At 39.6% G+C, this 14,263-nt stretch overlaps 1 protein-coding gene across 2 annotated transcripts in view; it reads left to right on the top strand.

Annotated features, from left to right (window-relative positions):
• The window catches only part of Lgr4 (leucine rich repeat containing G protein-coupled receptor 4), a 102,326-nt gene that overhangs the window by 45,296 nt on the left and 42,767 nt on the right, over positions 1 to 14,263 (top strand). The window contains exon 2 of one of the 2 annotated variants that reach the window (XM_055599226.1): positions 11,784 to 11,855. The exons of the other annotated variant lie outside the window; for it this stretch is intronic. Coding sequence (XP_055455201.1) covers positions 11,784 to 11,855 — 72 coding nt within the window. The remainder of the gene's footprint in view (positions 1 to 11,783; positions 11,856 to 14,263) is intronic. 2 annotated transcript variants of the gene reach the window in all.

Genomic DNA, 14,263 nt, shown 5'->3' with positions numbered 1-14,263 from the left:
TAGTTACTTACTGTCAATGTTGGCTAGTCACTATGTTTCTTCTAAACGACGGTATTTGGCACAAGAAAATAGATTTCATTTCTTCTCCTGTACTACCAACTTAAAAGTGTTTGTGTAGATTTTTGAATGTGCTGGACTCATATGCCAGGAAACATCAATGGCAAATGGTCTAGTGGTCAGCAAGCATCTTAAATGGTGAAGAATTAACCCATTTATTCAACATGCACATTGTTTCTTTACTAAGGAAACTTGTCAACCTAACGAGTGAGAGCACAGGTCTAAATAATAACTCTCTATAGAGTAACACCTTTCCTTACCATTATATATCTATATGTGTGTGTGTGTGTGTGTGTGTGTGTGTGTGTGTGCACGTGAGTGTATATAAGTATGTGTGTTTGTATATAAGTTTATGTGTGCCATGTGCATGCCGGAAAAGGCCGTAAGATCTCCTCAAATAGGACTTACAGATGGCTTTGAGTCCTCTGATATGGGTGCTGGGCACTGAGCCCAGATCCTCTGCAAGAGCAGCACATGCTTTAACCACTGAGCCAGCTGTCCACCCTAACACCTGCAAGTATGCCCCACTTGTACTTCAAGAGTTCACTGAGGGTTTTCTTGAGCTGTTGGTCTAACTCGATTCTTGTTCTTTCATGGCTCTGTACTGCTTTGTGAAGCTTTTAAGGGTAAGTCTGTTTTGCATGTCTCTGGATACAGGTAGAAACACAATAGGTGCTGAGTAAAGAAAATGAATAGGTTAAATTAAATGTTGTTATTCAAGTAGATAGCAGAAACACAAACAAAAAACAAACAACAAAAACCAGACTGTCAATCTAAAAACTAAAAGAACCCTTGTTTCTTGCTTCTTAAGCAAGTCTGTAATCATATTTTTGGTTTTATAGAAGAGTTGGAGAGCAACCTCTATGTATAGAATGAATATTGTTTTTCCCTGTCAGCAGAGACACCAGGAGCTAGTGCTATCTCTCCCAACCGTTGACTGCTACTGATCTGTTTTGTCTCTGTAACTTCCCCTTTTCTATCTGGCAGCTTTGCTTCAGTGTAATGCATTGAGACTCCTCCGCATCTTTACTTGCATTCCTCGTCTGTTCCATCATATTGCTAGATCACACCCCATTGAATACACATGTAATGGGTTCATTGTGTATTTACCAGTACAAACATATTTTCAATTGTTTCCAGTTTTCAGCAGTGATATTATTCAGACCTAGGACTGTTGTACCATAAGGTCATTAAGTATATATTCAGTTTCATAAGAAACTACTGAGCTGTTTTCTGGAACAATTGTGCCTTTTGCAATAGCTCCCTGAGTGTATGGAGTTACAGTTATTCTGCAGCATGGTCAGCAGTTGGCGTTGTCTGCTGTTGATAACTCTGTGGTATCACACTGTGGGTTGGTTTGCATTTTCTTAGTAACTAATGCTGAATATGTTTTTAGGTGCTCACTCACCTTTTGTAATTTTTTTTTTTTTTGGTAAAATAGTTATTCAAATGGTTTGTCTTTTAAAGTTAGGTTTGTTTTCCATCATTGATTTTTGAGAATTTTTCTCCCTTGCATTGTGTTTCTGTACAGCCTTGTCAAAGCTAAGAAGATGTAGATGCTCACGTTCCTCCTGTTTTACTAATATGTCTTCTCAGTGTGTGTTTCAATATATTATAATAAGGACAATTCACTTTTGAAGTATTTCATGTACACATTCTGAAAGGCATTAAAATGGAAGTTTTAACCCAAGATAGTGATGATAAAATGAATTAGATATTCTTCCTTTCTGATAGGAAGGTTTTTAAATTTTCAAGGTTTGAACCTGGCATTTTCTCAAGCATAAGTTGGGAGAACGATCTTCTTTGTGTGTGTGTGTGTGTGTGTGTGTGTGTGTGTGTGTTTTATTTTATTATGTTTTCAAATTTTTTTATTAAATTTAATTTTTTCATATTAATTACAGTTTATTCACTTTGTATCCCAGCTGTAACCCCCTCCCTTGTCCCCTCTCATTTCCACCCTCCCTCTCTCATCTCCTCCCATGCCCCTCTTCAAGTCCACTGATAGGGGAGGTCCTCCTCCTCTTCCATCTGACATTTCCTATCAGGTCTCCTCAGGACTGGCTGCATTGTCCTCTTTTGAGAAAGATCTTATACTTGGGATATTCAAAGGCCTAGAGTAGAAAATGACTTTACAAGTTGGTAACTTTCCCTTTGGTAATTCGCACTCAACAATACAAAGACTACAAAGAAACAGGGAGCAAGGGCTACATTTTGTTGCTTGAATCATCAGGGAAGAAGATGGACAGCATGGAAGTCTTTTGTACCATGGCCCAAAGCTGTTTTCAGTAGGAATACTCACAAGGCATTAGAAGCATGTCTACGTTGATATCTAGTAGGATCTGTGGAGTGCTGGATAAAATAGGATGGAAGTCTGTGGAGAAGCATCCAATTAAAATACCACATGTGCAGTTCTAGCCCTGTCTGTATTGTGAACTCAGTGTTCTTCATGGATATGTATTTGTTCATATTTTCAATATTCAGGGATGCTGGCTTTGCATATGTGAAGATACGTGTTGTGGGTGTGCACGTGTGAGTGTGTGTATGCATGTGGAAGTCAGGAATCAACCTTGGGCTCTGTTCCTTGGGAACCTCCAACTTTACATTTTAAGGCAGGGTCTTTCACTGGCATAGAGTTCTCCAAGTAATCTAGGTTTGCAGGCCAAAGAGCCCAGGGGTCCTTCTGTCTTTTCCTCCACAGCACTGAGATTATAAGTGTGCACAACCACAGCTTTTTTGTCTTAAGTCAGTAGTCTTTTTTTATTCTTGGTTTTGTCAGTTTGAAAATGCTTTGTTTTGTCCAGACAGGATTTCATGTACTGTATGCTGACCTTGATGTCACTGTAGCCAAAGATGGCCTTTGGTTACCGATTCTCCTACCTGGACCTTTCAAGTGTTGGTTTGTGGTCTCATGGTGCTGGGGATCAATCCCAGGGCTTTGTGCATGGTAAGCAAGTACTCTACTGAGTGAGATGCATTCTACATGCCGCTTTAAATGTGAGTCAGGGGGATTGACTTTGGGGGGGGGTGTCTCTCATGTTCTGTGTGGCAAACACTACCTATCTAAGCTGTCTTCCCAGCCCAATTATTTATTTATTTATTTGTCTATTTAACTATTCATCTATTTATTCATTTATCCATTTATTTATTTATTTATTTATTTATTTATTTATCTATCTATCTATCTATCTATCTTTATTTATATTTCTTGGGTGGGGGCAGAGTGCAGGTAATCTTATGGAGGGGACAGGAGTGCCATAAGATCAACAAAGCCAAAAAATCTGGGCCCAGGGGGACCTGCAGAGACTAATGCTCTAAGCAAGGAACATGCATGGAGAGGACCTAGACACCCTGCTCAGATGTAGCTTATGGTAGCTCAGCTCCATGTGGGTTTTCTAGTAAAGAGAGCAGGGGCTGTCTCTAACATGGACTCAGTGGCTGGCTCTTTGGTCACCTCCTCCTGAGCGGGGGAGGGGGGTGCAGTCTTACCAGGCCACAAGGAAGACAATGCAACCAGTCCTGATGAGACCTCATAGGCTAGGGTCAGATGGAAGGAGAGGGGACCTCCCCTATCAGTGGACTTAGGGGAACAGTATAGGGGGAGAAGAGGGAGGGAGGATGGGTGTGGGAGAAGATGAGGGATACAGCCATGATACAAAATGAATAAACTGTAATAAATTAGAAAATAAAAAGAAAACTTCAAATACAATGGGTGCTCATCTGAGTTTAAAAGGGGACCATTGATGTGAATATTTCATGAAGGATGATTGAAACCTACTGTGAAAATTGAAATGAAAACTTCTCTTTTCAGGACCAGAAGACCATGCTCTAGAAAAATAATATTGAGATACGACCTTCCTCAGGGGTAGTTAGTTCATTGCGCCCCAAAGCAGTCATAATAGTAAAACTCATTTTTTTTGAGACTTTGTATCTTTTTTTTTTACCCTTTTAATTTAAAGCCTTTAAGTCTAAATATGGCACTGAGGTTAGAGAGATAGCTCAGTAGTAAAGAGCACTGGATGCTTTTGCGGAGGACCTGACTTCAATTCCAAGAACATACAGGGAGCTTAAAAGGCCACCTGTAAACTCTAGTTTCAGAGAATCTAATGCCCTTTGTAGCTTCTGCGGACCCTAAGCACACACATGTCACACACTCAGGTATGTAGGCAAAACCACAGGTAGACGTAAAATAAAAGCATCACATCTTGAAACTGTAGCTGGCATTTATATTCATTTATCAGGTCCTCTTCTTAAGTAATTTGAAAATGAGTACCATGCGGGGCTGAACTATTCTTTAGTACAGAGGAAGGGTTCTTCTTAGTATGTTACCATTCCCTCTTAAGCTTTCTTAACAACATAAAGGAAAGAAAACTTTGTAACTTAATATATGAAGGCTGGACAATTTATTGATAATTTATAAATCAACAAAATTTCTATTTCATTACACACAATTATCTATTTTCAGATTCTCATTAACAGCTAATTATGAACTAGCCAGAATCAATAAGTTTCACATTTTATTTCAAGTCTATATATTAAAAATATTTTACTTCCATACACTTAAAGCATTTTGAAGTTGAAATTTTGTATGTGATGAGTTAAACTGTGTACGTAATGATAAAAATGAAAACTTATTTCATGTCAAAAAATAAAGTTAAGTTTAAATATTGAAATTATACCTCATATAATTGCATGTTAAGAACAGAGGGATGATGGATTTTAAAGTAAAAACTGAATGTCAGCATATTATTTGGTATGACAGCTTTACCATCATAGCCTGGTGTCCGCACACATATGCATAGTGAGAACTTTGTAATGATCTAGTAAATAGATGTTACTTATTTATTTATAATGGTAAAGGAAAGCCATTAGTTAACTTCTTATTCTTTTTGTCTTTCAGTAGCAAAGATGCACCCATTCTATCGTGTATATAGGTTGTGGGGGAAGATACAAACAAAAATTTTGATGAGTATTAAACTTTGTATCATTCTATGTATATGTGTAGAAAGAAATACACAGAAAGACATACATTTTGTGGTATATATATTGGCTGCAGGGAGAAAAACAAACAAAATTATTGATGTATGTTAAACTTTAGTATTTAGAGACTTTGAAAGATATTTTTATCAGGAATATTTTATTTTGAAAATGAAGATAGGCATCACGAGACGCACATGCTTAGAACTACATGATAACTTTTAGAAAAAAATTGTAATGAAACCAACGAAATATGGCAGTGGTTGTATGTGGCTGTTGCTAGTGTAGATGGCTGTATTTGCATTTTATATTTTAAGAAACAGCATAGGTTACTTTGTGATTATAAAAGGTGGAGAGAAGGATTATTTGCCTGTAAATGCTAGGTTAACTTTAACTAGGAAGCTGGTGTGATCTGAATTTTCACTGCTTTTGGATGCTAGAAGCCTTCTTTCCAAATATTTACACTAGGGGCATTTTTTTATGATTAACAAATGTTTACTATTTATATTGTGCATGCATATATGTACATGTGTGTATATGCACGCGTGTGGAGGTTAGGGACAACTTTGTGTAATTGGTTTCCTCCCTCTCCCTTTATGTGGTTGCAGGGTTCCAGGCATTGAACTCGGGCCACAAGTCATACTTATATGACAGGTACCAGCAGTAGCTGAGCCATTTTAGTGGCCTCTGGCCCATGAAGAATTTTTCAAAGTTGCATTTAGTTTGGGTTTGTACTGTAGACATTTGTTATCTGGAAATTGGCCTGCTATTTCTGGTTGATTACCAGAGACTGAAAAAGTCACTGTGAGACTATTAGTTTATCAAAATCAACATGCGCTATTTGAATTAAAGGCCACCACCAACCAGTTTTGTTGTTGTTAACTGTTTTTTGTGTTTCCTCCCACGTTCCCTCTCAGAGAGCACATTAAGAACTGTGTTCTATAGATCCTGTATGTGGTTTACTGACTAAACTGCTGGGCAGTCTTGAGGTGTATAGCCAATAACATGAAAGAAGGAGGGCAGCTTCAAGTAATGCTAATAGGATGTTCATTCAAATTTAGAGAACACAGGTTGTTTAAAATTAAATAATGCTGAGGCCAAAGTCCCAGACCCTTTGAGGACACAGTGGGTGGCAGAGGCCACAGTAGTAGACATTGGCCACCAACAAACAGATTGCGTTCCTTGTGAAGCACTTACAGAAAATGTGAAAGGTGGTATGTGGAAACAGACTCTCTACAAAGTAGATGCTTTAGTGTTACTAGGTTTTATGGGAGGGGAAAAAGATGAGAGTTTAACCGTGGGGAGATTTGTCAGTTTCAATTAAAACAATTGCACCCTTTAAATAGTTATGTTGAAATCAGTGAGTGCTGGTGTTTTGGTGTTCAGGTGTGTTTTTTTAGTGAAATGCTGTGCTGTTGTGTGTCTCATCTCTGTGGTGAAGAGTTGGAAGCATTGTGCTGTGTGGGTGGACAATGTAACTTGTGTTATGTCTGTTAGGAAAACAAAGATGTATAGAAAATATTTTTCCCTCCATCCTGCCAGATTCTGTCTCCATTGTTCTCACCAAACTGCTTACAGTAATTCTAATTTTTCAAAAATTATCTTATTTTGTGTGCATTGTTGTTTTGCCTGCCTGTATGTCTGTGTGAGGGTATTGGATCCCCTAGAACTGGAGTTAAAGATACTTGTGAACTGCCATATGGGCGCTGGGAATAGAACCCAGAATCTCTGCAAAAGTAGCTAGTGCTCATAACCTTTGAGCATTTCTCCAGCTCCACTCCGCCCCCGTCCATATCTGTTTGAGAGAGTTTTTATCCCACTGAATTTTTTTATTTTAAAAGCATTTTTATTTTTACTTTTTATTTTTGTACCTGGTGGTGGTGGCACACACCTTTTAATTCCAGCACTCAGGAGGCAGAGGCAGGGGGATCACTGAGTTCCAGGACAGCCTGGTCTACAGAGCAAGTTGCAGGCCAGCCAGGGCTACTCAGAGAAACCCTGTCATGGTGTTCTGTTTTGTGGAGGGGATTCTTCTGGGGAGGCACCAACCATGTGGTGCTTCGCCTCCTTTTCAGTCCTGTCTCGGGCTACTGCTTTCAGAGGACTTGCAGACACAGCCAAAGACAGATGGCAGGAAGATAATAGGTGTTACTCGATGGCCTTACTGCATGTGACGACATTTTCCGATTTTCACAGCAATTTAAGTCTACATGATTACTGCCTCCATTTTAACAGTGAAGTAGCCAGATGTCCTGTGCAAAGCGAAAGTTCTTTCTCAAACTGTGGATAGCTGCTTGCATGGGAAGCTTGCTTTGTTATAGATTGTTCAGTGAAAAATATGCTTTAGCCTTTACCTTGAGACAGAAATAAGCAGGAGGTTTGGCCAAGTTTCTTTAACTTGTCTGTGAGACGTTGGACTGTGTCCGCCATACAAGAATGTGGTCTTTGAAAACAAGCTTAACTGTTTCATGAACCCTGTCCTTGGACCAATGACAACTGGGTTTGGCTTGTCTTTAAAAAAGAACTGGAAAACAAACTTGGGGCTTTTCAGTAGTGACTGATAGCCCCCTCGAAACTGTCCTAAGTTTTCTGTCTCTTTCTCTTAACCTGTAATTTCTCAATCCGCATTCTCTCCCTCATGTCCAGAATTACCTACGGCTGGTTTCGTCAGTGTCCACAGCTCAGCAGCCTGGCAAAGGTCACACAGCGAGGACAGTATGGGTGAATCCCAGGCTTTGAGGCCGCCTGCTCTGTCGAAATTCCCTTTGTTGATGTTTGTGACTAATGCTGAGCTTGTATGACTTTTGTTTTCTATGTTACATTTATTTTGGGTAGGAATCTGTTGAACTAGTAGGTTCAGGAACTGATGTGGCTGGCTGGCTGGCTTATTGAGCTGTTCATGTAAATTTAAGGTTACTCATTTGTGAGAGTGTCTTGCAGCTGATGATTTCTTTCTTTACAACTCTTAACATCTCATCCATCCATCTATCCATCCATCCATCCATCCATCCATCCATCCATCCATCCATCCATCCACCTATCCATTCATTTATTTGTATATGGAGGTGTTTATCCTGCATGTATGTCTGAGTACCACACACATGCCTGGTGCCAGAGGAGGCTGAAAGATGTTCTGATCGCATGGAACTAGCATTACAATTGGTTGTGAACCACCATGTGGGTGCTGTGTATGGAACCCAGGTTCTATGGAAGAGTTGCCAGCGCCCTTAATCACTGATGCATCGCCTTAGCCCTGGTTGAAGATTTCTAAGGAACTTTCTTTTACTTATGTGTTTTATGTGAGCTTCAGATACTTGTAATTACTAGCTAGGGCTTCCATTTGTGAGCAGTTACGGTGTAACTCATCACCTAGCATGCCTTCCAACCCCTTATTTATGGAGCCTGTGCACCTTGGATTCTCTTGAGTGTTGGTGATGTCAGGTCTGGAATCCACTCTTAATGCTGTCTGTAGGTTGTTTATCGCCATTAGCTCTCATTATTTTAAATAGGTACCCACCCACCTTACACTCTATAACCACAGGATTCCAGGGCTGCCGTGGAGATAATATCTTATGCTCTACCCATTTCACCTCTTTTTACTTTATTCCTACATGTTTTATAACTGCAGCTCTGATAGTGAGAGGGAAAACATTTATAAAAAAGCCTCTTGCTAGGTAGGGTTTGTGTGTAAAATCTCTGAGACTATTGAAAGTCTTACTCCTGACCAGGGACTTAGAAACAAAACCTCCCCATGTGTTTAACATACATTAGTTTGTAAATACAGAGCCTGGCTAATTGCAGTTACAGCTCACAGCAAACCACCTGTGTCTTGTTATTCTGAGGGGGGAGGTGTATGAGTATGTGTCTGTATGCGTGTGTCGGTGCGTGTGTCGGTGTGTGTGTGAGTGTGTGTATGAATGTGTGTCTGTGTGTGGGAATTTGTGAGCACGTGAGTGTGTTTGTGTGTCTGTGTGTGCATGAGTGTGTGTGTGTGTCTTTGTGTGAGTGTGGGTTTTCCAAACACTGAATGCAGAGAAGAGTGTTGGAATAAATGGTTTCTAATTATATCACGTGCCGTGCCCCCACCTTTGATGTGAGGAGATTAATTAGTTTACTCTAGACCTTTTCTGATGAGGCAATTAGTCAGTTTTCTGATACTTTGGGACTCCCCTGAACTCAGGTATGCCAACCTTAAATAGTTTGGGGTGCGTCTGTATAAAGCAATAAATCAATAATTTATTGTACCCTTTCTCATTTTATTAGAATAGTTGAGAAGCAGCAAAAATGTGTGACATTACAGAATCTCTGTTTACTTATGAGATTATTGCTTTGCCTTTCAAATGAAAATTTTGTTTTATTCCTAAGCATGGTTTTGGTGGCTAGGGCTCATGTGTAACCAGCAGAAGTTAGCAAGCGGTTTTCTAAAGGAAAAGCAATGTATAGCCTTATATTTTATATCATGGTAAACTGTTCAGAAGAAATGCCTAAATGAGCCTTGTATACTTTCAATTAAAAAAAAAAAAGTGCTCCTCCATGATAAACTTTCAGCAAAGTGAAACACAGTGTATTGTCAAGCTAGGAAGCCATCCAAGTCAAATTAGCTTAGCTGCTTCATTTCACAGAGAAGCCCAGGATCAAACTGTTTGGGGGTCGGTAGTCAGATTTGGCACTTGTTTTTCTGTCCCCAGGTTTGATGGTATTTCTCCAGTCTTTTGCGAAGTTGTTATTTAAAAAATTTTAACTTTATTGTTTGTATATAGGCGTTTGTATATGTGGGCGTTTGGCCCACATATATGCCTGTGCAACATTTGCCTGGTGCTTGCAGAGTCCTGGAACTGCAGTTAAAGAGGGTTATAAACTGCCCTGTGGGTGCTGGGAACTGAACTGGGCTCCTCTGGAAGAACAGCGCGTTCTCTTCACCACTAAGTTGTCTCTCTAAGTTCCTTGCCAATGTCTCTATGAGAAGGAGTCCTCCTTCCCCACTGATGATTGCCACTTTAAGTACTTTGGGACCTGGGTTTAAAAAACAATACTTCCTGGAAAGAGGTACATTGTCTTCTAAATTTTCTTTAGCAGGACTTGTGATAGAAACATTTGTGAGTCTGTGTGGTAATAAGACGGAAATTCCAAGGTATGAGAAATTTATGTGAACCTGAGCTGCTTAGAGTCATTTTCCTGTTCTGTTGTCAAGCAGATGTATACTTACTACTTTAGGATTCATGGCTGACTATGGCACGGTAGTGAGGGCATTACCCCCTCCCCTGTGTTTTGGTGCTGAGGAGTGTACCTGGGCCTTACACATGCTGAATGTACTCTGCCGTTGAGGTTCCCCATCAGCCCCTTCTTTCCTAATTTCTAACCTTGGTATTGTTCAGGCTTTGCTTTCTGTCTTGATTAGGAGTGAGGAGAGCTGCAGAAATTAAATGCTACATGGTATGGCTGAAATGGCAGTTGAGATCATAGAGTGCACATTTCCTCCTCTTCTTGGCCTTAGGGAGGTTCTTTTGCCCCACAGTGAACCTATTTCTCGTGGTTTCTTTTTTGTAGCTTCTGTTCTTGCTGGTTTAGGTCCTACTGCTGTTCCTGTCATTTTCAGGCCAAGGTATTTCCACCTTCCCTGGGAAAAGGCTCGGAAGGAAGGAGGCGATTCCCATTTCTAAATTTCAGTAAGAGGAAGGGTGGGGCATAGTGATTACTGTACTGGAAACTGAGGGCGTCTTACCTTGAAAAGATTTTTGTCTGAGTGAACTGATGAGCTATACCTTATTCTGTACTTGATTTTTCTAATGCCCCTTTCTGCCCATTCTTAAAATCCAGCAGTGGGACTACTCTGTGCTTGAACGTTAATGTGATTTTGGCATTACAGGTACCAAATAGATCAGCCACTGCATTTGCCTCCAGAGAAGAGGCAGAGGCAGGTGCGGGAGTTGCTCAGTTGGCCCAGAGCATGCTAGGACTTTCCCTCAGAAGGCTGTTAACACGTCTGTCACAGAGTTGCTATCAAGTGGAGTATGGGAGCGAAAGTCAAGTCAAAGGCAGCTGCCAGGGGAGAGGAGAGTGATTAATAAAGTACGTTTTAACTGTTTGAACTAGTTAATTGTTGAGTTACACCGTTGAGTGAGTTCCCTCCTTTCTAAGCTGACTACATACCTGTCGTGTATGCACTTGTCTCTAGCCTGCATCTGTTCATAGGCTAAAAATGAAACCCACTGACAACTCTCACCTGGAGGACCTTTAGAGTTGTTCAAGAAAATCTGCTTGGGCTGGAGCTAGGGCTTGTTTTTATTGTCCTTGATGGTAATTCAGAAGCCGTTTTCATCCGCAGAGCTATTTGATCTAGTCCTGGAGTGTGTGTGTGTGTGTGTGTGTGTGTGTGTGTGTGTGTGTGTGTGTATGTGCTTATTTTAATTAGGTATAGGACTTTGGCTACCCCTGCTATTCAAGGACACTGGTAACCAATCCTAGCCCACTTGTTCTAGGCAGATTAAAACATTCTTTTTCCCCAGTGATATTTAAGGGGCAAATTCCAGGATTGCAGTATGGTTCTAAATTGTGGTTCATAAATCATAGTGAAAGAGTTAACTTTTTAAAGCATTGCATTCTAAAATCAGATTGTGACTATTCTCTTGTCTTTTGTGGCCCTGGTTCTAGCTTCTGTATGAAGTATCAGCATGTAATTTGTTTTCTATTGGCTTAGACAGTTTATGACGTCACTACTCAGTTAATGTTGTTCCTGCCTTCATGTTTTGCAGGGATATCAGTATGAACAACATCACCCAGTTACCAGAAGATGCATTTAAGAACTTTCCTTTTCTAGAGGAGCTGTAAGTACTGCTTTGAGCAACACGTACTCATGTGTTTTCTACTCCTTCTTTTCAGAAGCTCCTTCTATGGAGAGAGCCTACTGTTTTCTGTCAGAGAATTTCTGATAGCTTAGGTTTCAGTGGTCTTGTGCAGAGGAATTGTGTTTAGGGGTTAGGGGAGAACAAACTTGCTTTTTAAGCAGTGTAATTACTGAAGTTATTTTTGAAAGTCAGAACTAAAAACTGCTACTTCCATAAGACATTTTCCCCCCTGCAATTATAACCATGATTGCAGCAGTGACACAAGTTAATTACAGTGTGATCCTGCGATAACGTGGCTCCTGCATAATTACCATTGTTGCCAAAGGAGTTTCTGTATGGGTAACAGAACCAGAAGAAATAACACAAGGTGTTCCAGGGTCATGATGTAACAGACCACTTTGACAGCAAGTGGACAGCAAGCAGAAAACTGATAACAGATCTCTTTAGCTGTTTGCACATGACCTTTGGGGGGTAAAAGTGTATGACATCTGCCTGCTACATCTAGAGCACTTTTAAGAAGATTTCTGTATTTGTCAGTTGCATTACAAAAAGAGAGAGAGAGAGATGGTTTTAACCTCTCTTTTAGTTATACCTTCCATATGCTTTTAACATCCATAATGAAAAGAATGTACCTTTTGTTTTTAGAAGAATTGGAAACTATGCATTATATTTTTGGAATCCTGGTGGAAAGTAAAATTAGATTTGAGTCAGTTAATATAAGCTCCAGTTCATGGATTATGTGGTATGTGTAGAAAGGTTACAGTTTGATATTAAGAGTATCAAAAAGACACAGGCGTGAAGGGATCTAAATTTGTATCTGTAGAATATTAGAAACAAGGCAGTGAAGCTGCTTCTTCAGGCTCAGCCCCTCCCTTGCAACCTAGAGTAGGAGTCAAGTTAGAGCCGGATTGTATTCCTAGCTCATTGAAATAGCAGTTTAAAGACTTAATAAAATTGAAGAGAATTTTTTCCCACACTACTTAGTTGAGCCTAATGCTTCCACAGCAAAAATTGAACAGAGATTATTTGTCACAAGTTTAAGAGCTGGGTCAAATTACTTAGACTCTAAACTTGGTGCCTTTGACTGTAAGGTGTGATTAATAATAATCCCTCATTTGTATTATTCTGGTGCATACAAAATGTGCATCTTAAATGTTTAGTATGATATATGATCCAGAATGTTATACAAATGCTTGCGTGAGGAAAAAATTATGTTTGGACAAAAGTATTTAAGGGTATGGTGTACTTTATTCATTTTTTTTTTATATAATGAGTATTAATTGTTTTTAAATAATGCTGTTTGAAGCCAGGAGCAGTGGTTCATGCCTGTAGTCTCAGCACTCTGGAAGGCAGAGGCAGGGGGATCTCTGTGAGTTTGAGGTCCTCCTGCTCTGCAAAGTGAGTCCAGGATGCCAAGGCTATATAGAGGAACACTGTCTCAAAAACACAAGCAAACAAACAAAAATAATGCTGTTTGAGTTAATTGCATTTGAAGTTTCTATCTTCACCACTATAATCAATCATTAAGGTACTTTTCTGCTCTCATATTTTTTTTCTGCGTGTAATTTTAGACTTCAGGATTACCTCTCTTTACAGGAGTAATTATGTAATGAAAGGACATTAACAAGTGGTTGTCCAGCCATTGTGTAGCCACTGTGGGATGTATAATGTACCAGATAGGAAGTGGAGAAGCTTCCCGCACCCTGGAAGAGACCACTGTGTGCAGACCACTTTTGTTGATGCCTGCAATTACTAGTTACACTTTTAGGGATTTTTGTAGTGGGAACCTGGCTAATCTCTGCTTTGTGGAGATCTACATCGTAGATTTCTTAAAATCTCAAATGACCAAGCATTTGTGAACCTCATGAGCTCTATCAGCTGAGGGTTTTCATTGGAGCCAAATCGAGTTTGCTTGCTAGTTCTTTGCAGCCAGGTCATGTTCTCTCTGTATTCTACTATCTCAGCAATGAAGCCTATCAAATCAAGCTGGTATGCCCACTCCGAATACTGTATAAAATTTCAAAAAAAAAAAAAAAATCAGTAAGGAGAGCTGAAAGTTATTTACAAAGAATATTTCAAAATAGTCTTTAATACTATGGCAATAGTTTAGGCATTCAAGGACATTTATTTTCCAGGTTAATATAAACATTAAAAAAGAGTAATTTTTGCCTTTTAAAACAACGTAGTTGATTTCAACATTCTAGAGTGATGCCGCCTTGGCTATTGTAATTTTTCATAAACATCATAACCATTTGTTCAGAAGCCATCTGGAAATGATTTAAGAGTGACTGTGAAGCTGAGTACCCTAAGTAGAAATGAGTGACTTGCCCAGGGTTTTTTTTTTTTCCATGTTAGTTAATGAGGTGTTCTTTGTAACACATGACTGG

Source organism: Psammomys obesus, unplaced genomic scaffold, assembly GCF_907164565.1.
Source record: "Psammomys obesus unplaced genomic scaffold, mPsaObe1.curated_primary_1811, whole genome shotgun sequence".
Classification (NCBI taxonomy): domain Eukaryota; kingdom Metazoa; phylum Chordata; class Mammalia; order Rodentia; family Muridae; genus Psammomys; species Psammomys obesus.
Note: the sequence above shows the minus strand (reverse complement) of the source record. Positions and strands in the feature narration are given on the sequence as shown.